A 26,258-nucleotide genomic window follows, 5' to 3' on the forward strand; every position below is an offset into this window, starting at 1 on the left:
TATATTTAAACTACCATCTCCTCAATGGGACTAGTAGGAAACTAGTTCTCTCTTAAAATAAATTATCATTGTCCAGAGAGGAAATCATGAAGAGGATCCTATCTTTATGTGATTATATAGGTTTTAGTTATCTTTCTGTCCAGTTTAAATCCCTAACTTTCATAAATTCAGCAATGATTTTCTGAAGATAAGTATCAATATTTGCATAAGTCAGCACCTGAGATCTATCCATCTAATAGCAAAAATCTCCCCAGAGCTGTTGGCTTAGGAGTTGCACAAATTCTGTTAGCTATCTTCTGCTCCATCTGGGATTACATTTTTTTGATTTTTTTTTTCACTTTCATTTAAAATATTACATTAATTTACCAGGCATAGCATCCCCATAAGAACCACTGGACGAAGAAAGTAAATGCGCATGAGAATGGCCCTGCAGCTGATTCCAGTACTGGGAAGTCCAAAGGACTGCTTCTGTGCTTTATGTGAAAAATGGGCTGTTGTGATGTTCACTGTCACAGTGTCCAAATTAATTTGACCTTTGGGCCTTAAAATATCTCTATTGCAATTTCTCATCTGCAACTGAAGATGATGTTTCCTTACCTAATAGAAGAATTGTGAGGTATTTAAGTATAGATGGCTGTATTACTGTACAGAGTGTACACAGATACTATGAGGAGCGTTATATCAAAGCCACCTGGATTCCCATCACGTGATTGTAAAAACATGAATGGAACAAAATAAGTTTGTGGACCATTGCATAGTCCTTGGTATGCAGCTGTTTAAGTCCTTGCTGTCTCTATTATGATTAGTTTGGAAGGGGAAATGAGTGAAGAAGCTGTGATTTAGTTAGGACACTTATGGCAGTTCTCAGTTGTTCTACGAAAGCCAGAGGCTGGATCTCAGATGTGCTCTGACCTAGGCTGGCTGTGGACTTGGATGGAAGGTCATATGTCAACATGACAACTTCATAAATAGTTTATGTTTCTTGTCCCCTTCTCTCAAATATCCAATGATGACTTATCTGTGACAACTAACTCCTCAGCTGAGGCATGACAGTCCTAATACGTGTCACAACAGTCCTGTTGGTGTTACATGGCTACTCTGATTATATTCTTTAGGTGGATATGGTTTTGGAAAGAAATGTGAATTCCTCTGAAACTATTACTTAAATTCTATTGCCAGGACATACAGTAGTATTTCAGGAAAGTGTTATGACATTAGAGAAGAGATCTTTAGTCACATAATTTAAAAAAGTCTATTTTCATTGACACACCCCACATGTGAAGATGGATTAAAAATGGTGTATCCATCCAAAGTAGCCAAAATTCAGACTCAGCAATTCTAGATGTGGAGAAGAGCTGAGGAATGAAATTGCTGTTGGGTAAGCAGTAAATATAACAGAGCATCCAGAAGGCACTAAAATCTGAAGTAATGTCAAGTATGCATACCTACAGCATGATTTATACCATGATATTTCATACGTGAAGAGTTGCAATAAATGCTTAATAACATCACCAATATTGTAGATCTGTGAAGATGTAACTTCTACAAAGTTTCTTGCTTATTTAGATTACCATTACATTTTTATAGCATTATGACACTTGGTAAACATCCTTACTTACAGCCAGGAAGGGTTTGTGTAGAAATCCAAGGTGAAGAACTGCCATAACCAACATTCGTACTGGCAGCAACTGTGAATCTGTACCATCTGTATTTTTTCAGTCCATACACAGTCTCTTCTATTCGGTCATCCACCACATTTTCATATAAATATTGATGTATTTCAGATTCAATGCAATCCTTCGTTTCCCAGTCACTGCAGTGGATGGACTGTAGCTGTGTGGTAATCTTGTAGTTTTGAAAGTAGCCAAGGATAGATTTCGGTGATCTCCAATTCAAGGTCACACTTGTTGATTGCACGTTGGAAAAAACTATATCCCTGGGAGCACTAGGAACTACAGATTAAAACACTTGTAAGATATCTTCATTTGAACGAAAAGTGATTGCAACTATAACCCTTCTATCCAGTGTTGAAAAAAATATTTTAATAAACCAATCTAAAGACCAGGATTCAATTTCATATGGTTAATAAGGAGTAATTCCTTTGGTGTAAATCACACTGTACATATGTGGGTGGCATATATGTACTTACTATAGGTCTTGAAATAAAGAAAAGTAGTTGTAGGTGTGGCATGCAGGGTGCACTTTCGGGAGGTGTAACATCGCTGTTGCTACATTTGGGGCTCTGTCTCAACTAGGGGTGGGAATATCAAGCAATGTTATTTTTGGCCTTACCATTGCATCTTTTACTGCTGTTGCTAACTGGGATTTCTCACCTCTCACTCAGAAACACCCATTTGTCTCCCTCTCTCTTGGCAACATATGAAATCCTCGAGCAACACCTCGAGGTTTCATAAGTGTCCTGTTTCACCTTCTGAATGGAAAGTATCAATACATGTAATATGTTTGTCTGTCTTTATAAGAATGCTTTACAAGCTGTTCAGTAAACAACAAAGTCAAAGAATGCCAACTGAAAGAGCTAAATAATATGTCAATACAAAGGAAAAAAAAAAAAAAGAAGAAACTTCCAACAACTTTGCTTCTGTGTGTTCATAGTGTTCATACATATGTACATGTATACACAGGTTATATTCATGTGCATGGAAACAGAAGAGGTACATGGATGTATGTACATATGCATACACACACGCACATACATTTATCCATATCTCTATTCAGCCAACCCAACTCTCGCAGGCGGGATGCAACATATGGTTTTTTGCTATATCACATAGTCATACAGTAAGCTAATATTATCTCTAAGACTCTGTAAGATAATACTAATACTCTCTGTGGCAAAAACTGTGCAGAGAAATCAGCTCAGAAATCATTCTGTGCACTTAGCTTTAAAGAGTGCTTTAGAGTCTTTGGGGGAAGGAGTATCGCTGGTAAAAGAAAAACATATGATACATCCTCAAACTGAAATCGAAGAAGCCCCAAGGCTTACATAAAGAATAAAAGAATCCCAGACCAACGTTACTGGGCAAGAAAGAGAAAACCCTCTGTTTTTTCTTCAGCCTTGTGAGAATATCTGATCTCTGCTTTCATCTGCAACAAATCATTTATAAAAAAATCATAATATATATAACAAGCTGAAGCCTCTCCATTAATTCGGAATATTTAACATGAAATGTAAATTCTGAGTCAAACCAAGCTGTGACGATGAAAAGGTTAGGAAACTCAAATCACTTCAAATGAGCCCAAAGCAGCTGGAACCTGCCGGAGAGGGGTCAGCCACAGGAACCGTGGGCTCTTCCCTTGTCCTTCTGCTCAGCCCTCACACACCCGTACACATCTCAGCATGCAATAGCCCCATGTGCTCCCACCCTGCTACACTCTGAGCAGACACAGAAACAGAGCAAACTAAGAAAAAAATATTCAGTAGAGCCAACTTCCATCATCATACTCCGTACTATCACATTTAAAGTTGTTTTGCTCTGCTATTCTTAGCATAGAGAGAAGCACAGGAAATAGTAACTAAAAGCAAAACAGGCAGCACCCTTTTTTCTTGATCATAGTTTTAGAGATGTAATACTCAGCTTGTCCACTTTCAGAAAAATAAACACTGCAATGTTTTCATAATAGCTCTATAAACTGTATTTGCTACTTATACAAATTACAAGAAATGGCTTAATTTGACCATTAGTTAAGGGAAAATCAAGGCAGAGAAGTGTTCAATTACCTATATTTTTCCTCTAAAAGTCCCCTACTCTGTTGTAATACAAGCTATTATTATCTGTTAAGATACAGCAAAGAATGTGAATCTTACATGCTCGATGATGATGATGGTAAAATGTGGGACAAAATGGATAAATTTATTTGAGTGAAATAAAAGCTACCATCCAGTCTCACTCTGAATTTGAATTAAAGTATGTTTAAGACCCACTGCTACATATTCCAGGACTTAAAAAAATTAAGAGTCAGCAATTCCAAAGATATCTGAACAGATAAAAATTTAAAGAACTTAAGAAAATATAATTCTCCTCCTTCTCAATCAGAGGGGATTACTCTTTTTTTAAAAAGTAATGTGACCTCACCCTCCCAGGCATGCGACTCCAGGAACTCTTGTTGCAATAGGAACAGCCAACACTGGCAGGTTTGGAATAAAATTGTGGAAGTATGCAACATGGAGATGGAAACAACTGGATCTAATGCCTCTTAGTCTATCATCACTAACTTCTATCTGGTGAAAATGATTATTGGACTATACTCCAATTTAAATGAAAGACTGGATCAAACGCTGAAACAGGGGCTTAGAATAAAGTAGGTAGTAACTGGCTGCTTCCTGGGTGCCAAGAAGGAGGTGGAAAAATATACCTTTGCTTGTTCAAACGTGCATCTGATAGAGCCATGGCTGGCACAACTACAGTCTCTGTGTCTAAATCAAGACAGGCTGAAGAGGCCAGTCACAGGCAGAAAGAGCACTGCCCATCTTCTAGCCAGCATGGTGGGCTTCCCTTCTCAAGGAGAGTACCCTGTTCCCCAGTTTCAATAGGGATGAAGCCATCAAAAAAACCTGAGAGACTGTAATGTTGCAGTAAAGATGGAATTGGCACTCAGCGGTTTCACAGAACTGGAAATTATATTCAGGAAAAGTAACAGTGGCTGTGATTTGTGTGCTCTCACAAAGACCAATAAAAGTCTAATAAAAACTCCATGAGCTCTCCTTGCATTTAGTGGAAAGAGACTAACTCCCAGAGAGCAAGGGAAAGAACTGAGGGCAGAAAAATGATGTTTCTCTTTCCATCTGTTCTTTTCCCACTGACTACGGAGGGAACCCATCCATATTACCCTCAGAAGGCTGAAGATAGTATCTGTGATTATCCTGATGAGCAACACTACATGAAAACCACCATTTTGAAAGATAAACTCACAGGTATCGTAATGACAGATTAGACAAGTACTTCTCCTTTCATACAAAAACTTTTATTGCTATTTTATTTCATTATTTTTCCAGTTTACTAAGACACATATAAACAACATATTCCTAACCCGTGAAAGAAAGAGTAAGTCAGAAGAAGACATGAGAAAACTTTCTCCACCAGTGCCTAGAAAGACGTTGAAAATGGAATCAGAGCCTTAAACATTAGTCAGTTTAAAAGTCCATTTCATCTCATTGCTTACACAGACAAATCAAATATAAATGTAATCTCTCATTAGAACAAGTAAAAAGATGTGATCTGAATGTGGAGCAAATCAAAGAGCTTTGTTCTGAGGGCCACGATGAGGAGCAGTGACACCCAGTGGCACAGTGCATTTGATGACAGTGTTCAATGAGACAATTTCAAGACAAATACACTATTGGGTTACAGATACAAAGAGGATTACAATTACTCTAGCATGGAGAATCAGATTTCCATTCCTCAAGAATGACTAAAATTCCCCCAACTTTTTCTATCCACAGATGGTACTTATTTGAACAAACCATTCCATGCTTCCTAGAGTAATCATGCAGCTTGTTTAAATTTTCCAAACATGACTCAACTATGATGAAGTGATCACTGTTCATACTAAAAACAATTAAAGGCAAAAACTGCATCTTTATCAATTATTCTTTCAGCTTAAACTGAAACTGTAACAAAGACTTATGTGTCTGCCCTTATACACTGCTGCTTTGATATGTCCCTAACAGGAACTTTATTATTCTTCCTGGTTTCCAGGAAGGTGCACTTAAAGAAAAGGCAAGAAAAAGGCTGTGTTTGTGTTGGTGTGGGACACTAATTGTCTAGGACTGTGTTCCGATTAGCTGGTTGGCATTCTAGTGTTAATCCAATATTTGAATTTCCCAGGAATCATGAATAGGACCCATTACATCTCATCATCATATATCTGGCAGCCATTCCCTATTGAATTTTGTTGCATTTGCTACAACTCAGCTAGCTCTGAGAGTAGGGAGTTTTTCAAATGTGAAATTTTTGGTGCAATATACTCTATCCTTTTCCATTTAATAGCTTTTAATTCAGTTTCTGAAAGCCAGCCAGGGAGCTGGCAGAGAGGTTGGCTGCGAAATGCCAGTGAATTCAGTTTCTGGACTGGAGGAGGAATGAGGTATTTTCAGGTTCATCCAACATTGTTCACATGATGGCCAAACTCGAACAAGAAGTGCCTGAAGCCAGAACCACATGGGATTTCAAGCTCCTAAAACCTATTTATGTGCCTGAACTCACACTGAAGTTGACAGGAAACTAAGCACCTAAATAGAAGGTACTTTCACAGACCTTGGCCCCAGTTCCTTGCACTCATCTGGTTGCAATGCTAATCAACCCTTCCAAAGCTGGTGGACTGCTCTGAGATTAAGTATTTATTTGAGAACCTAAATGAAAGGGAACTCCTGGTAGAAAAATTACCAGGACTGTGCAAAGTCTCAGATCAACTTGAATAGTGCCAGTGGATCTGGTTTAAATCAACAGAAATACTCAGCAGAAAAATCTTACTCACAATGCAAAGACAACCTAAGGGCAGCAAAGGACACACACAAAAAAAATCTGCTGAGAAAAGAAAGAAGTTACGGCTTTCTATAAAGTCTTCTGTGGAAAGCAATGACTACAGCTGCGCGGGCCGGGAACAGAAGACGGTAATATGATATAGCATAGTTCCTAACAAAGTTAATAAAAAAAAAGTCTGCCTACAGAACAGCTGCTTGTAGCTGGAGTTTGGATTAAAAGAACAGCGGCAGCCTAGAAGTCAGTTGGGTGGTATTAAGAACATCAATAGGAGGAAAATGAAGAACAAAGTAGAACAGATAGCAGTGGGCACATGACAAAAGAGTCTTCAGAAAATTGAGATATCTGAAAAGAAAATTAATATTCTATATTGATTAACTGTATTAATCTTTGAAAGCTTAGTTACCTAAAGGAGTTCCCTGGGTTAAGCTCATCTCCCTTATCATACTAAATAGTACTCTGGTATAGACTGCTAATTTCAAGGAGACTCATCATGATATAAAATCCTGCTCAGTATGAACAAGGACATTACAAATAGGTTCCAAATTATTTTACTAACATAAACATGTAAAAAACTGTAGACTGATTTTTCCCATGACTTGGGACTGATACTATCAGACATGCTTTAAAGGAAATTGCACAGTTGAGAACATGTTTTAAAAAAATCTCCTTGGACTGTGTCTCTCAGTCTTCAGCACATTAGAAAATTCAATCTCTGACTATGGGATCTAAGCACTGAAAAATCAAATCCTACAAATCTGAGGAGAAATGCACACCTTGAACATAAGCTTAGAAAACTAGTGGAAAGCTGTTATTATTCCAGTCTGAAATTAAATAAGAACGCTCAGCTTTCTGAAAACAGGACCATCATCTACTTTTCAGCAACCAATTTATTTGACCTGTACATGTTTTCAATGTCATCTATATATATATATGTCACCACCATTTCTTATACATTAGAGTTGACCTAGTCCTCAAAAAATATTTTTTTTTCATCCTACACTATATGATTCTTCTATTTTTATCTACCTGCTCATAAAAATAACATCAATGCAATTTAATTGGCAGCAAAGTAATCATTGCATTTGTCTAGTGAAGATTTGCTATAAACATCAAATACATTAATTGATGTCTGAACATACCAACTGATCAGAAAATCTAAAAAAAAAAAAAATTCTCATTAGGTTAAGAAAATAGAAATCTGGTAAAAAAAAAATCAGTTTTAGTCATCTTGGAAAGAAGCATTTCAAAAATTCTTAGTCATTATTCACTCTGCAGTTTTTGGATGCTTTTTCTTCAGTACAGTTTGGAAATACAAATTTGCAGCATTGACTGAACAGTGAAACACACTTTTCTTATGTGTAGTAGTGACAGGGGACACCATTTGCAGTGATGTGGCTCTGCAGTAGGTTGATTATTCCTTTAGATAATCAGGCCATCACACTGCACTGCACGTCATGCTTGGGGCCATAAGGACCGCTTTAGGGTACGGACTTAAATACGTCTTCCATCACGGTCATCTGTAGTTCTCTTCACAAGTTAATGAGGAAATTAATGTATAATAACTCTAACTTAGAGCTGCCATGAGCTGCCATGTCCCATGAAAAGGATTCATGTTGAAGGAATTTCCATGGACATGAAGAAGGTTTTAAGGCCACACTGTGTTTTGTGCCCCTCATGGGCCTGAATGAATAAAAAGGCCCACATTTTCCAATGGGCACCTCCATCCTGGAGGTACAAACACAGAATCTTTAAAGGTTCCCCTTTGCAGAGAGTAAAGAGATTTTGTGGGCAAGTAACAACAGATTATGTTAATTTGCCACTTCCAAACCAAGAGACCTAAGAAACTTTCCCATTACCAATCCTTTTGGGCACTACTCTCCTTAATGTACAATGCATACTTCTGTGTAGAGCTACAAGTTAGTATCGGCCAGCAAAATTAAGCACAGATTAAATTAAAAAATGTTTCCTGGACAAATTCCTAGCCATATTTCTTTTAAATGCAAGTTATGAATGAATCTCTGTTTAGTAGAAAGCAAATGGTAGGGACTGACACTGCAATACAATAGGGGCCTCAACCTGTTCCAAGATTCTGTGTTCAGTTATTATATTAAGTAGGACCAGCAACAAGGAGAGAAAAAATACTGTGTGTGTCTTAACACTATAATCAATATGACTAATAATTTCAGAGAACGATAAAAAGCCTGTGAAGAAAAATCTAGCTTAAAAAAATTGAAAACAGCAGCAGTTTTCTTTGGATTATTCATGCCTTGAACCACCCAAATGTCTTTTCAATAATTGTATTGTTATTCTTAACTGAATATTATGCAGGTCCTAGACGCGTGAGTTAACTGAATCTTCACAGCTTTAGTGTGCCTTTTGGAGAAGTTTCCTACCATTATATGGCTCTTTCTTCCTTCTAAAAGCTCACTCAACCTTAATGAAATTTCATTTTAATATGTGTATTTTCCTGAAAATAACCTAAGGATAGCTATTCAGTCATAAAATCCTAATTCATTTATGCACATGCACTTGCTATATTATCTTTCATACCCTGTATAGTATATTTAAACACAAAGTAATATTACCACTACTAAGCTGTCAATTTTTATAACATACTGCAGCCCAGCAGAAGTGGTTTACCATGACAGTGGAGCTAGATTAGACACAAAACACTACTAATCTCCTCATAAATTTAATCTTTGTGATTCATGTTTAATTGTACCCAGATATGAACAAATTTACCTCAAAAAAAAGGCAAATAATCTTGCTAAGAATGTAAAGGTCAAATACTATGCAGTGAGACACTGAGCCAAATCCGATTTCACTTTATGTCAGAAATAAATGCATTGTCAGTGACTCAGTGCTGGCTACATATTCTGTGACTAATCTTAGACCACCATAAATAAGAAGCTGACAACAGCTATAAAACTGTTTCCATTCCCAACCATTAATCTCCAGTTCCTAGTACCTAGTCACCACAAAACAATTCAAGCAAATGTCCTAATAATAACAACTAGTTTGTTGTAAATATGACTAAGCAACAACATGTATGCCCATGCTAAAACAGCAAGAAAGGGTCTGTGCACTGTATGCGGCAAAAAAAACCCAAAAACCAACAAATATGTACTGTGGTATAAGTCCTTAGGAAAACTCTCACTGATAAGAGACACAAGCCAAATATTGTTAGAAAATAAAGTCTGTGGTTTTTTTTTTCTCCTGCTAGTACAATTCTGTGTAACACACCACAACAGATGAGCAGCCTGTCTCTCAAACCCAGGCTTAATTCCACATCCACAGCTTCTCCAGGCTTTCCTCAAGCACTAATTAATAGCCAATCCCAAATTTATCAGAAATCCCAACAATGAAGTTTCCCAGTTGCCAGGAGAAACAGTACTACTTTTACACTACTACTTTAACACTACTACTAACAGAAGCCTTTCCCCCAGCCTCCCAGAAGTGAGGTACTGAGGATGTCTCCTGGTCTCCTCTGTACCGGAAGGTAATATGCCTCCTATAAGAGTATCTCCAAAACCTTCGGGTTTTGGACAAGTCCAGTTTTAATTGTGCATCAGCCCACCTATCTGCACATCCACCCCTAGTTTTGGTTTTACTCCAGCTCTGAGTCAGGGCTGGTTATTCAGTAGCCCTGATTTAAAAGAAAGGGTGGAAAGTTATGACTGCAGTTGAGAAGTGTACTTAGGTGCACACTTGCATGCATCCGGGTTCAGCACAGAAGTCAAGCTCACCACAGTATTTACAGCCAACGCTGTATGATATGAGTATGCTCACCTCTCATATTTAAACAATGCTTCCTTCAGAAGTGGATTTTGAACCTTGCTGATGGACTGAGTTTTCTGAGGAAACTATAGGGTGGATGACTCAGGGAGAAGTTTCAGATCACCAAAGAGCTGGATTGGAGGGAACCAACAGGGATCTCAAAATGGCAGAATTTGTAGGGGGTCTGCTGTTGATTAGGAAGCCAATCCAGAGAGGACATTTTTACCAGAAACAGGTATGAATGTGCCACCTCATTGTTCAAATAGGGGATGTGGTCAAACTTTAGTGGGATGGATGGTATTACAAGGAGTGGCAGTCATCAAAGTACAACCCTGGCTATTCTCACAATGTTGGCTTCATTACACCTGCAAGGGGCTGCTCTGCTTATCCCCATTTGGAGCTCAGCCATTTGATCTGGAACCAAAGCAGCAGAAGTGCACCTGCCAACACAGATGTGGTCTAGATTCATTCAGACATACACATCCACACGTCTAAGTTTAAGTAGTGTGTTAATTAAAGCTCAGAGTGGGGCATTAAGGCTTTGTGACTAGGAGAGATCCAAAGTCTGAACCTGAAGAGGTTCATGCTGCTCAGGAAGCTACCAACAGGTAGTCTAAGCATAAGGGTAATTCTGATTTCCTCCAAGTTTAAGTGTCCAATTCAAGTCTGCATATTAGATCTACCCCCCTCCACTTATCAACCACAACATAAAACCTGTCACTGACATAGACTCTATGTTTTTTCTGACATAACTGAGCAGAACTCATTCTTTCAGTTTAAATATATGTGTGAATGAATGCTGCCACTCATCGTTTAAGTTATTTGATAACTTAGTAATTAAAGTATTATGAAAGTTAGGTTTGGTTCCTAAACATCAGGGGATACAGTTGTCCCCTCCCCATCCCACCCCCAGGTTTCCTAATGATCCAGCTGTTCTGAATTAAAAGACTCCCTCAACTCCACTGCATGAATTGAGGTCACTGAAGAAGAAATGGCACTGAGAAACAAATGCAGTAATTTCTCCTGTAACTCAGTGGGAAGGTGAAGTCTTGCCCTGGATCCTACTTGCTGAACATTATTTTTTATTTTTATACCGAACTATCAGTGAAGACATAAAAACCAAGAGAAACAACCCCAAGAGCAGAAATTGCCCCTAACTGGTGAAGAGAACTGAAACAGGCATGTACTTCCTGGACTGGGCACTGGGCTCCTCTCCATGTCCAATTCAGAAGCTGGACACATAGCTATTTACACAGCAGCGACACTGTATTTTGCACAGAATTGCATCTCTGAGTGCCTAAGGAAGTTTCAGGTGCCAGATGAAAGCACAGCCAGAATTAGGTAAAGTCTGCAGTGTACATGGAGAGAGAAGGGAAGATGGATTTTGGGTGACAATTTTTTATTCCAATGCCAAAAAACCTGTCTATGTTCTTCTCTGGATTTAGCTCACAATTTTCTTCATTATTAAAAAATCCTTTTCCTCAAGAGTTATGAAGAAAGTCTGCTTCAAGAAGTTAAATGCTTCTTAATTCCACAAATTCTGAGCAGCTGTATTGTTCTCAACACAGAAAAAGGTACTCTGAGCTTTTTAAAATGGCAAATAATTGCATTCTTATTAAGAAGTGTATTCTGAAACAGAAGAAAGAAGCAGCCCTGTTTCTCCTCGGCCACTATCAGCACAAAATTTCAACAACAGAAGGATTTAGCTGTCTGAATTGAAACAGGTATTTCAGGTCTCCTTGTTTCATAGTCATCATTTAAATTTAAGAAAAGAATTAACTTGAATAATTAGTTACCTTTTTCTGGAAGCGTACTGGCATTGCATATCTGTTCTTCACCTTCACCAGCAGATGTTGCAGCTTTTATTTTGAACTGATAAGTAAAATTGGAAGGCAGATTTCTGAAAGTATGCAATGTATCATAGGCTGAAAAAATTGTAGTATTTCCTTCAACCGTTATAACGTAATGAGTAATTACACCGTTGGATGAAGCAGGAGGGTCCCACTGCATTTGGATCGACTGCCAACTCGTTGCAAGACAATGAACATTCTGGACAGCATCTGGTACTTAAAAGATACATGTGCACTAAAGATTAACATTTCCAAACAATTAAAATGGTAATCACAGAACAATATAGTCAGAGAAGCAGACTTATCATTCCAAGCAAGGGCCAAACATTCCAGTAGCAGAAAAATCAGTACTGGTAAAGGAACATATTGAGAGAACAAGAATATGTCATTTTCTTCATTAGATGGTTCATTTCCAACTACTACGAACATGACAGACGCTCGTACTTGAAACAGTAGAGGCCACGTATCTGGCTTTTTCCCGGTTGTGTGCTCCGATTTTATTTTCACATCAGTTTGTATTTTCCCCATGGTTTTTTTAATCAAAGTGTAGTAAAACATACACAGTAGTGTGAAACCCATAGACATACTCCATGACAGTATCAGCAGAAGAAGTTCCTTATTTATGTTAGCTTTGTTTCTTTTAGGCACTATATCATCGCTCTGCCCTTTCAGCAGGGGCATGACCTGCCCAGAAGTCACTGGGCAGCTTTCAGAGCTGTCATATCAATGCTATTACCTTACTGTTCCCCATCTCCTTGCTGGTTCCAGCAGGAGAAACTTTTTAAAAGGCTCATAAAAATTTAATAAAAAGTAGCAAATACTATACTTAAGCTGAAAATAGAGAAACTATCTGTGAACAGATAGTTAACCTGTGAATAGGTTAAAAAGAACAATAAATTAAAGTGTCTCAGAAAAGGTTAAAGTGCTGGCTGTACCAGCTCAGAGAAAGTGAATATATAGTGAGGGGTTCTGCAACCTACTTCATCTATTGAAACATGTCCCAGAATCCATAAAACAGTGTCATAAAAAACTGTCAGTGGGGTACCAGAAATTGAGGGAAACATTTTCATCATCACTGCACAGAGTAAATGAATCTCTTTAAAATTATTTTTTTTTCCCCAGTTCAAATATATATATATATATATAATTATAATAATTATATCTAAGCAGCATCTGCAGAACAAATAATACCTGGCATGTTTAATAAAGACTGGAGACAGAATTCTTGGGTGAACTCAATCAGGACTGATCCAGCAATTACCTAAAATCTAGGTTGGAGGGAAAGGAGACAACGCTGCTGGTAGCTGAGCATAAAATCTGAGAAAATCCTGTAAAATATGCTTCCTTTGCTGCCAGTGAAATGGAACCTGGGATTTGGGAGGTCAGACACACCACCTAACCCATGCTGGTCCCCTGGCACTGTCAGACCTTATAGACTACATGAGCCTGGGGATCGCTCTGAGTGGGCAAAGGCGCTACTGCTTTGCACAAAGGCCAGTTTCTCAAACCTGCCGAGCTTCTGGGCTCTTTTTAATGAACGTTGAATATTCACTTTCACGTGATACAATCTTTCATTTTGGAACAACATGCAACTTGAAAGGACATGTGGAAGGCATAAGACAAAACTGTACATAATTAATTAATTAATTAAACCAGCTATATTGCATAGTCCGCCCCAGTTGCCAGGAAGAATAAGATCTAACAAATCAGGATATTTAATTAGTGGTGAGGTTCCCTTCCTAAAATAAACTATAACAAAAATGTTTAAAATTTGTATTTGTTTAATACCATTTCCAGTCCATTTGCCAATCTTTTGTCCACCTGCTTTTGATACTGCTAAAGTTTCAGTTATTTTCACAGGGATCTGAATTATTGCTTTGATCTGCAAAGACTGATATCTATCTAATTTTCCTCCCTTTATCTGTGATGCTATTAAAAGACTTATGGTAGCCATATAAGCCTCTCATTTCAGATGAGGACATTTCTAATTCTATACTTCCGACAACAAACTTCAAACCCAGCCTATCCGGTACAATTGGAGTGTGAATTAGTGTTACATGGGCAGAAGAAAATGAGATAGTGTTAAGTTACACTTTCTTTAGAGAGAAGAGGAAGACTGTTTTTCAGCCATATGAGGAAAAATATATAAACAGAACTGCAGCTTAGAAAAAGTCATTTCTAACCTGATTCCATTGTTGTAAACTGGACAGCATTGCTGAACTGATTGCCATTTCCAAGCCTGGTAAATGCAGAGACACTGATAAAATAGGGGCTGAACGGTTCTAATCCAACAAGGTTTGCCTCATGGCTTGAACCTGAAATGTTCTTAAGGAAGGAAAAAATATTAGTACGCAATTAATCTGTGTAAACTTGAAATTACTGAAATGAACACACTTCGAGTCATAGTCTTGCCTCTTCTACTCTGAGTAGCTTTTAGTGGAAGTAGTCCCTGAGCTCAACAAAAACAAACAAACAAACAAAAATGCAGGCTCAAATTCTTCCCTTCCCTTCCCTTCCCTTCCCTTCCCTTCCCTTCCCTTCCCTTCCCTTCCCTTCCCTTCCCTTCCCTTCCCTTCCCTTCCCTTCCCTTCCCTTCCCTTCCCTTCCCTTCCCTTCCCTTCCCTTCCCTTCCCTTCCCTTCCCTTCCCTTCCCTTCCCTTCCCTTCCCTTCCCTTCCCTTCCCTTCCCTTCCCTTCCCTTCCCTTCCCCTCTTTCCATTCCCGTTTTCCTTTCCCGTTTTCCTTTCCCTTCCCCTTTTCCCTTATTTTCTTTCTTCTCCCTCTTTCACTGTGGTTTATGAGGAAGATACACCAAAGGATGGTCACATAATTACCACAGACTGATGAAGAGCTTCAAAAAAAAAGCTAAAAAACACAGTTCAGTTCCTGGTAGCTGTTTTTCACAGAGGATGCACAGCACATTTTGTGCAACTGTTGAGAGGACTATAATAGCAGCAGGGAAAAAGCTGAATTTCAGCAAGAAAACCTGGTGAACATTTTGTGGGATCCAACTCACCAGAGTATGATGATGCCTAACTACAATATTTCTATATAAACGGCTCTGCCTGTCTTGCTGCCACAACCTAAATCTAGTTTCTTGCCCATATAACATTACAAAACATGAAGAAATGTACGGCATAGCAAATGCATTCAAGCACTCCAGCCAGTTTCTGTAATCTCATTGAACTTGAGTCTGCTTCAGATGGACAGTGGGGAATAATCTCTGGCGGCCTCCAGAGATTTCTTTCCAGAGATGTCTTTCCAGAGGCAACTCGCTGTAGAAAACACTGTTCATCTTCCATATATGCATTGTACTCCTTTTCTTCCAAGGATTATGGAAGAAATTGAGGGGATGACGGCACTTCATTCTACAAGGGGGAATAACAGCTGACTGCCCAAGGGGTAGCACAGCAGGCCACCACATGGAGACCAGTTTCCACAGTTCATATGCTTAACAACAGCACAAGCACTTGCCTTGCATGCTAAGTCGCTGCAATAAGGACTGTATGGCTGAGGGAGTTGGGAGTAATGGAGCTCCTCACAGTCCCACCACATTCCATGTCTTAAACTCAGAGCTCACTGCAGCGATGCCTTTTCCCTACAGCTTCTACAAGTGTCTTAAGTGAACAGAATTCACTATATATAGTGGTTTCTAAGCCCAAGATGCAACCTGGGCCTCAGCTTGCTGCCATTACAGTACACGGTGCATTTCTTGATGCCATCCAAGCAACCAGGTATAAATGCCTTGATCAATTTTTGTATATAATTTTATAGCATCTATTTCAGTTAAAATGTATTGTTATTCTTATTCTGCAAAAATAAAAAAAAATGCAAACTTCTAAACAGTTTCTAACAATTTTTCAAGACAATGAGGAATGTCTGTCTTTCTTTTTGTACCTTGAAAGTCTGCAGATACTAAATAGCCAAACAAAAGTAGCCACAAAACAAGTAACTTCGGTCATTTTGTAACATCAAACTTACACCAAAATATGAAGTAAAGTTTAATAAAGCTCATCATTAATGAAGTACTAGAAGTTCAAAGCACATTAAAATCTAACAATTTTTTTCTATCTAATTTTAAAAATGGAATTACAGGCATGGTGGGAGAGAAAGTGAACTGTCTTAACAAATAGAAGTTTAGAGGACCTTCAAAATTCTAGGACCATAACAGACAGTTAAATTATTTGTCATATATTTTGTTTCTTAAACATGAAAAAAGTATTTATCTGTATCTGCCAAAAAAAAATTAAACACTGTTAATTATGAACATACCTGATAAAATAGTTTTTTTGTGTTGTTTTGATAAATCTTAAAACTATATCTCATAATAACACCATTTGGCTGAGGGCTTGGATCCCATTTTAGCCACACAGAATCTGCAGTGTAGTTGGTAATGGTCAAATTCTGGGGCGGAGCTAATGGCACTGCAAAAGAGAAATGCTCTTTAGTTCCAAATTAGAAATGATCCAGGCAAAACCAGACAAGAAGCAGGAGAACGTTTGTACGTTTGCTGCCATTTTTATCTGAGCTCAACAAAACAGTACTTCATTGCTATTTTAAACATTTTCTTTCTTTTTGGCATGATGCAAATTCCATTAATAGGGAATACATGTTTATTCAGCAAGGAAACTTCTTAGAGAGCTAAGAAATCTACGAATCACTTAAACATCCCCATTGTCAGAGCTAAGGCATTTAACAAAAGTTGTGTTACGTCTATTACTGGAATGTGATATACTTTGCTTCCTCGATATGCATTTACCATGCAGGTGAGAGGAGGTCCATGTAAAGGAGACCCCAGAAAGTGTCAGAAATATTTCCATGTTTTATCATTTTTTCAGTTATGTGCGGGGATGAAGAGAAAGTTACTATTGCTTGCTTCAAAATCCCTGACACTTGGCAATCTGCAACACATTCCGCAGAAAAAAGACATTTCTCTTTGGAGGTATTTTTGCAATCCTATGCAGAACGTGACCTCCTCTTGCACACAGTGGTGGGAGGAGGAGAACTCAGAAAATACTTCCCTTTTAGTGTTTCCTTCTTCTGAAAGCTTTCACAGACTGATCAAAAAATTAATGCTTCATCTCAGCTCTCTCTGATATTCAGATCTAAGACAGATGCGGTAACATAGGGCCAAAATTTCAAAGTCAGTTACAATTGAATTTGCTCACCTGACTCATCTGTGTAGAATTGAAGCACGGCAGATGGACCAGGTCCTTTTATTGTTCTTGCAGCTGCATAAATGCTGTATAATGTGAATGGTAGAAGGTCTTCCAAGATGATAAAATTATTGGTGGTAGAGAATGAGTTATTCCTTTCTGGCCCAAATAAATGTAAATCATAACTTATTATAACACCGCTTGGCTTAACAGGAGGGTCCCATGAAAGCATAACTGAGGTAGTTGAAAGATTGAAAAATGTTTTGATTATTGGTGCTGATTCTGGGACTACAGGAAGAAAGAAGAAAAAAAAAATTATATAACCTCAGAAAAAATACGAGTTACAATGAAAAATGTCTTTTAGTTATCAGTTAAAGCTGTGCTCTGAGTGGAAAATTCTGTTTCATGGTCTAAACACAGAAATGTGTGGCAGTAGTTTGTGTCCTTGTATAACAAAAAAAGCTGTAAGATAAACACAACAATATCTTTTTCTTTTAGAAAGCTATTTGTTGTTTGTTTGTTTTTTCTACATGTTGTTAAGTATGAATAACATATCTTACCATCTTCATCAGTTCTTATATGCAGACTTAGAGCGTGCAGTTCAGAAGATCCTTTGTCAGTGGCTGGTGTGATTTTCAGAATGTAATCAGTATATTTCTCCAGATTGTCAAAAACGATGCTTGTGTTGTAAGTAAGGAAAGACAATATCTTATGGGTTCCCAGTTGCAATAAACTTAGAGAAACATGAAAGAAGACTAAGCCATTTGGTTGAGATGGTGGAAGCCAGCTTACATTTACAGAAGATGAGGAAATGTTTTGATAGACCAGATTTTCAACAGAACCATCTGGGACTATGAGAGATAATAAGCAAAAAATAAATGCATGGATTACAGTAATAAAAAATCCTAAACCAAACCAGAAATAAATGCCCAAAGTATGATTAGTTTGTAAATCTCATTTGTAACAATTTGTGTTTCACTATCAAAAGCAAAATATTTTGAAGGCACATATGAATAATCATCCATTTTAAATTTGATTAATAAAAGACTGTTTTGAGACAAATGATGGTTTGAGACAATATTTTTATAGCTCATATCCAAAGAAGTTTGTGATCAGAATGTCTTTCTTGCAAAGAAAAATGCTGTAGTGTTGAAAACAGTACTTACTGCATTTTTTGCCACCATAAAAATAAAATAATTTTAATGTTAGAGAATATTTAACAAATGGAAGCACTGATATACACTGAACATTGAAAAAGTTTTTAACTTACTATCCTGATCTGTATACACGTCTATTATTTCACTGGTTTTGTTTCCATCTCCAAAAGCTGTGCTTGCAGTTAACCATAGGGTATAATGGCTGTATTTTGCTAAGCCATCCAGAACTGCAGACTGGGAAACATCAACATTGCTGTCATTACCATAACTCGTGAAATTCTAAAAAAATAAAGAAATAAATTGTTGTAATTGAAAATGTTATTTATTCATTGGTTTATCTTTCTAGTTTCCCATTTAGCCATCACTGCCACCAAGAGAGATGATTCACAGTAGTGTTCAGGAGACATAAACCTAATGACTCCTAATGAGTCCTGATTTTTACTGAAATACTCAAGTAATTTATTGTATGATGCCTACGATTATTCCTTGTAAGTACTACAGAGTATCTATTTGACTCCTCCTGTTGTCTGTAGTTGTTGAATTCCAATCAATCTTTTTTTAAAAACATATTAAATCTGGAATATTGAAATGTATTTATCCATATTGCATCAAGAAAACAAAATATTATCATCTGCTAATTGTACAGAGATTACATGATCACACATGTGATTGTCTTGCCTGATCTGCGCGAAGTAAATCAAAGACTTGTCTCACTTTATTCCATTTTTATGAGAACAGATCTTATAGAAAACTGTCTGATTTTGAATTTAAAACTTCCAGTGGCAGACATCTCACTGCAACACTTGACAAACTGTTCCTTTCATTAGTTGTCCTTTCCATTAAAAACATGCCAATATTTCTAATGCAAATGTCTATATCCAGTGGATTGTGTTAAAATGAAGGAACCAACAGAGCTCCTTTTCTTCATGCAGTTACTTGCTAGTGAAAGGGTTGCATCAGAACCAAGTACCACTTCCTTTTGAACTACAGAAAAAATTCCACTAAAACTGTGACTGTTGCAATAGTGCTCTGAGAAGGCTATTCCTGTTTAGAATAAACCACTTAGGAAACTAAAAAGAAAAAAAAAAAGAGTCATTATTTACGTAAGGTCAGTTATGTCACATGACTGAATGTGTCAAATCACCCTCTGCTTTACAGGAACCTGGCTTAGATGATCTAAAGAACTTTGGCTCATGATCTGAAAACTGCTGGGAGGTCAGGTACCCTACAAGAACATTCAGCTCCATCTCCCAATTCAAAGATTCAGTATCATTCCTCTCCAGCAGCCATACTGCCCCACTGAGCAGACAGCATGGGCAGCACTTCTTTGGGCCAAAAGAAGTCCTCGTTATTTTTCTACATGGCAACAGTCTCATGATGAGCTGGTTTGCCCAACACCCTAGCAGACATTCCAGTTATTTGGCCTGCCCACTATTTTGGGTGTCACATCTTATTCGCACCTTTCATCTCCTTAAAATCAAAGCTGGCTTTGAATTAAATGATATCCTAAAAAAGAGAGGCTGAGATAGCAGACTTACTAAAATAGGCAACTCTAACATTTGCATATTTAAATTCAGAAATACCACATATAAACACAGTCATACTGAAACCACATACTAAAAAAAAGGTTATATTTCTCTTGAGGAAAGTTCCTGCTGAAGAAATTACTGTTATACACTCTACCAAATACTTGAGTCAGTACTGTGTAAATTGATGGTTCAATATGCAATCTTGATGTCTGTCACCACTATGTACCAATTAAAATATCTAACATAACACTCCATCTGTTTTTTTTTTTTGATAGAAAATTGTTTTATTTTTCAGAAAAGAATAGGCAACACTTCCATTCATTTCCTTGAGATTTTTATACCAGTATCTGAAGATCTGGTTTTGCCTATAGTCACTAGTGCTCATGTAACATTAATAAGCAAACTTCGTTTGGCAATAAAAAGGTAAGCCTTTGTTCTGACTGCAGAACAGAAGATGCATCAGTGAAAATACTAAGAAATTCTACATTAATATATGTCTTCCTTCTAAACATAGATGGAGGCTCACACTATCTTCATGTAACTAACTGAAAAAGGCTAAGAAGAGTTTTTCTTTACTCTTGGGAAGGCTAAGATACAGGAAACAGAAGACCGACTTCTCAGGTATTTAATTAAACTTTCTAATGCTCAAGCACAATGTGACAGAAAATACCTTCTCACCCAGAAACATCATTCCACAACCCCCCTGTTTTTATTTTTATATATTGTAATTATTAATAATTAGCAATTGTTAATATCTAATAATAAGGTCCTGAAAATGACCTTAAATAATTCTCTGAGTTTTCAAGGTTAAAATGTCAATGGTACCACATCAAGTTTCGATTCTAGATTTACCGTGAGTTTAGTGGTATGAACAGCTGAAAATCCAGCTCTTAGTTTAAAAAGCATACCTTAACAATTTTGTCAGCTGTCTGGTAGTCAAGGACTTGCTGAACCAACATGAATGCTATAGCAACAGGCTTTTTGGTGGTTCAACAAAAACTGTTTTAAGAGGTAGACCCCTTACCGTGAGGAGCCCAAGGACTGGGGACTACCTCAGACTTCTAATATGACAAAATATTAGAGAAGAATGAACACATAAGACTAAGGGTAAGCAGGAAGAACTGTGTGGGTACAAACTAAGAAAAGATGAAACTTGCACTAATTTTGCCCTGCGGATAGAACACTATAGGAAGTTTTACAATTAACTGTGGCTGCAGATGAAAGCAAACAGCTCAGGATCTTTGGCTACAGCTGAAGAAATTCTTCCTTCTGTCCCCTTCTTCATCTATACATGAAAGAAGTTTTGACATAGCAAGGTATCAGATTATTAGAAGCAGCTAAGTGTAAGCAATACACACAGGCCATGAAAGCATCAGTAGAAAGTCCTATCTTCTTCACCTCAGGAAGCGGCAGAAGTTGCCAGTGGCATAAAGCTATAATTAGTTGTATACAGACAACACAGTGCTGCTGTTCTTCCCTGCTAACCTTTTCCCCTCATTCTATTTCATTCTCTAGGTTCATTGTACTGCACTGTTGTCATGAGTTAGAGTATCACATAAATGACTCTGGCAATCAGGTGAGAGTGGTGACACTGGGGGCTAATCCAAGCCACCCCTCAAGGAGTGTAATGCATACTGTTCCAGTACTAATCTAAGTGAAGTTATTTCCATTCCAACACCATCTTTTAAAAAAATTGCAGTGTATTTTAGGGAAGTTCCCCTTTTATCCCTATTTTTGTTATACTGGTAAAAGAAATTGTTTGACTGTTAATACAGCACACTGCTTGAATCCCTAGTCTGCATCCAAGGGCAGACCAAGACAAATTTCACTCTGAACTGTATCCCGTCATGTTCACTTAGGTTGTCTTGTAGTACAGGGGTTGGATGATTTGGGATCTAATGTTCAGTTTCTAGAAGGGCAGTGGGCTTCTTTTCTCCACTTAGCTCCTGGTTCCCCTGTCTGGTTTGGCAGGGCAGGAAAGTTGTCACCTGTACTGAAATCCCTACACTGGATAACTTTCTCCGAGCATAAATTTGTATTTGTAACTAACCCCTTTTCCACTTTCTTGCTAATCAAAACACAAGCATAGAGAGATTGAATAAAAGAGTTTATTCAAGTCAACGGCATCTTTCAGCAACTTGGTCTAGTGGAAGTGTCCCTATCCAGGGCAGGGGGGGTGGAACTAGATTAAAGTCTCTTCCAAGTGAAACCATTCTATGATTCTATGGTGTCCCATAGATGACTTTTTAGCAATGAGACAATTACTGCCACAGATTCTTCAACTTCTGTCCTTGATAGGACTGAGAACATAAGCAGTATGATTGTTTTGAACATCAGGTAGGGAAACCACAGAGCAAAATTTTCAAAGCTGCTATTGCCAATAGTGAAAGCTCAAATTGTAGGAATCCAGCAGTGTCACAGAGAAGTGATGTGTCATGTCACCTGGGTAAGAAGTGCCCTTTGCCAGAATACGTGCCATATCTTTACTGCACTGAGGCAGAGTAGTGAACATAAATCAGAAAGTAGCAATTTCCCTAGACCTATGACAGCAAATGATGAAAGATAAAGCTGAACTTGAACCAAGCCTAGTGCAAATGACAGTTTCTTCTATATGGCTACCAGTCATTCCTCCCTCACTGACACTTTCTTTTACAATCTGTCAGCATCCGCCTAGAAACAGCCCCCTCACCTACCAAAATCCTCAGATCTAATCTCCATCACTAAATTTTTCCTTCTGCTGTTCTGGGTCTGAATCCCAGGTCTGAGCATCCCAGGCTCCCTGACTGGACAGCCACACTGTGATTTTCATGTAGACCTCTAAAGCAAAGAAACCATCCATTATTCTTCTGCTCTACGAAGGTATGTAACTGGGGTGGGGTTTTTTTCATTTGTTTGGTTGGTTGTTTTTTTTGTGTGGGGGTTGTGGTGTTTTTTTTCCCATTTTAAAGGAAAACTATTTTTCCTGCAAGTTAATACATCATGTAAAGGAGTAAACTTTCGCTTTTTACCACCCACAAAGAAAATGCTTTATAGTCATTAGGTTTTAATATGCCTGAGGAGTTTGAGAACGTATGAGGAGAAGTGACAACTTGAGACAACAGAATAGTAGTAGTTTTAATACACCTTTTATATTTCAGATTATTACAACATTGGAAGATGTTAATTAGCCTGAGATTCTTCAGTCAGGTTACTTTTCGGGCATCTAGAAGATATGCTTGAAGACTCGGACCTCTGTTATTATGTCCTGACAAAGAAGCAGCTGAAAGACTGGCAGCGAAAGGCTGCCTGCAGTGGGTGAGTTTCCCAGAAATGTGAAAAGACCATCTACTTTTTAAATTGTCTTGTATCCTTTCCCAAACTGAAAACACAGTTCTGAGAAACAAAAGCAGAATGGTGACCTAGATGCAGAATAATCCAGCCAAGGATTATTTCCTTCTAAATGTGTGAAACACAAAATTACCAATACACCCTGCAACTACACAGTTATACTTCAAAGTTATAGACATTTGTAAGCTGTGTGTGTGTGCATACAGCTTACAACAGTCTATATATGTCATATATATATATACATATCAGGCTGGCTTTCACACATGCATTTCTCCATAATGAAAAGAGCAAAATCTGACAGACGGGAGCAGGGTTGAGTTGAGTTTCCCTCCTGTTTGAAATCTGTTTTGCACCTACACAATGCCAAGGTACAGAACAGGAGTGCAATGTAGATGTGGTACTTGCCATGCCAAATAGTGAACAGAGAGGCACGTGGAGAGTTAAGGGAAGCAGACAGATTAGGAGTGAATAATGATTTGAGAGACTAATGGTGATCTCCCATGGCTGGTAAGAGACAGATGCAACAGCAGCTGAAGCCTATCTTCTCATAGCTTTCTGCAGAGGGATGGGTTAAAAAATCAAAGTTGAAAGTGCAAAAATGGTAGTTTCCACACCTAGAAGTGGAGCTACTCTCAGCACTTTTCCTGCCATCCACCATATCATATGCCAAAGCAGCGGTAACTTACACCCAGGCACCATCCGGTCCTTGCCCAACTATGTCACACAGTAATGAAACTGGAGCCTCACCTTGCTGGACCAGTGTTACTGTGCTCAGTCTTCCCTATCTTGCTCCTTCATTCCAGAGTCCTGGGTATATCCAGAGGGATTACAGCTTTCAGTGTACCAGTTTCACCTCATTCATTCACCTCACAGTTCCACCTTCCCAAAGGCAGGAATAGCCCAAGTCCATAGTCCTCCTCTAAAATCACTTGAGTTGTCCAAGAATTAGATAAATGTAGACACTTTTCATAGGATGGACTAGTTCAGGTAATGTACCAGCACAAATGTTTGTCCAAGGATTTGTTAGGCTAAGAAAAATGCTGTTGGTACAGCAGTGTGTGCAAGCAGAGGCTGAAGCTCTGAACTGCTGCCCTGATTTTAATCTCATCAGAATGTGAATTCATAGCACAGTCCTGCTCGCATCTGAAACTCTGCAGACAGAGCCTGGCAACCACACAGCTTCACAGAAGTCAGAGAAGTGTATACACCAAAGTATGTCAGCAATTATTCAGTCACAGGTATTTGTAAAATATTTTTTCTAATTATTCTCAAACACATGCATACCTCACACTAGATATATCTTGAGCATAAAGTTATGCAGTAGAGGTAGTTTTTCATGCATTAGTTTCTTCATTAATTTATGTTTCTTTCTCCCAAAAGTGCAATGCTTGTAACCCAAAACCTGTAAAGGAAGCTTATTTCTTCTTGTTATACTTTTTAAATTATAATATATTCTTAGAAAGGAGAACAGGAAAACTATATATACAAAACTATATATACAGGATGATAGTAGCAGCAAAAAAAAAAAAAACCACCCCACAAGGAAATGTGTGGATGACCAAAATATAATAAATAACATTTTATTTGTCTTTTATGCTTTAATTTAGCAATCTCAATACCTTTGCTTCAATATACTAAAGAGTAATTTCATTTTCAGAGTAACAAAAATATGAAATAATAATGTATTCACTACTTTGACATTATCTTCTTACTTTCAGTACTGTACAAAGATGCATTAAAAAGTAAAAACAGAACTGTTACAGAAATTTATTCAAACCTATAGATTAGACATAGCAGTCTTCAGGATGTGCAATGAATGTAATGGGTCTTGTGGTTAGCTGTCAACATATATGTATTGCATATTTGTGTGTGCATATACATATACCTATATACATACACTTTGCAATATGAAATATTACACAAAGTCTATTTGTTTTAATGCTTAATGATATGAATGTCCAATGAGATGCACAATACACCACAAGATGTGCTTCTGTCTTTATAAGTTAAAAAAAATTGCCTAAACTGCCTTTATTTTCCATAAAGGCAACACAAAAAAGAAATCTATGTATAACTATAAAATTGTTTTAATCTTTAATAGATTGTTAGAACACTTTATTGAATTCTACAAAAGAAGAAGATAAAAATAAGCTTACCTGTATGAATATTCCTGAATTATTTTTGAAATAAACTGAGTAGTATCGTATATTTCCATTAGGCTTTTGAGGAGGAGACCAGAATAGCCTTATTGATGTGGAAGTAAGGTTTCTGTACACAACATCTTTTGGTGGATCACTTGGTGCTGGAAAAATGTTAAGTTTTAGCATACCTAACTCAAGGTTTCATACATTCTAGTGCCCAAGAAACATCCACTATAGATTTGCAACATCCTATATAAAATTAAATATATTTCTGATTATGGTATAAAAAACTGGTTATGGAAATGATGAAATAAACAAGTAGATAAAACAAATTTTTAAACTCCTGTTTTTTCAGACCCATTTGTATTTAGCTGCATATGCAGACAGATTCTCTTGTCTTATAGAATTTGTCCTGTACTTACTGGTTTGGGCACATGGAAAGTCTGATTTGCAGACATGGAAGTTGACTGAGCTAGGCCTCTATGCTCCATATAAAGTTAACAGGGGAAAAAAAAAAGATTAGTTTCAGAAAAGCTAAATTAAAAAGCCTTGTTGTCTTTGCAGGCTATAAACAGAATTTAGGTTCCCAACTCATTTAGGCAAACCAGATACTTAAGCTTAGAGAGTATGACCATTTCTGTTTTTTCCTCTTTCCTCAGCCTACTAAACATGCAGGAAAGACTCTGTAAGTCTCCTTCAATTAGCCTCTCCTCCTATCCTGTAAAGAATGGCTGCATATGGTCCTTCTCAGTAGACCAGTGATAAAGGAGGCTCAAATTCAGTTCCTTAAGTCAGCTTAAGAGAATTTATATCCATATT

The 26,258-nt window shown here is 37.6% G+C and overlaps 1 protein-coding gene across 1 annotated transcript in view; it reads right to left on the reverse strand.

Annotated features, from left to right (window-relative positions):
- Window positions 1-26,258, reverse strand: part of PTPRQ (protein tyrosine phosphatase receptor type Q) — a gene marked incomplete at its 5' end in the record, with an annotated part of 130,414 nt that overhangs the window by 44,960 nt on the left and 59,196 nt on the right. Inside the window, 8 exons of the mRNA XM_082063008.1 lie at window positions 1,620-1,952; window positions 12,077-12,346; window positions 14,314-14,455; window positions 16,402-16,553; window positions 17,298-17,573; window positions 17,846-18,136; window positions 18,556-18,721; window positions 25,455-25,600. Of these exons, the coding sequence (XP_081919134.1) occupies window positions 1,620-1,952; window positions 12,077-12,346; window positions 14,314-14,455; window positions 16,402-16,553; window positions 17,298-17,573; window positions 17,846-18,136; window positions 18,556-18,721; window positions 25,455-25,600 (1,776 nt within the window). The remainder of the gene's footprint in view (window positions 1-1,619; window positions 1,953-12,076; window positions 12,347-14,313; window positions 14,456-16,401; window positions 16,554-17,297; window positions 17,574-17,845; window positions 18,137-18,555; window positions 18,722-25,454; window positions 25,601-26,258) is intronic.

Source organism: Streptopelia decaocto (genome assembly GCF_964273445.1).
Source record: "Streptopelia decaocto genome assembly, chromosome: 1".
NCBI classification, from domain to species: Eukaryota; Metazoa; Chordata; class Aves; order Columbiformes; family Columbidae; genus Streptopelia; species Streptopelia decaocto.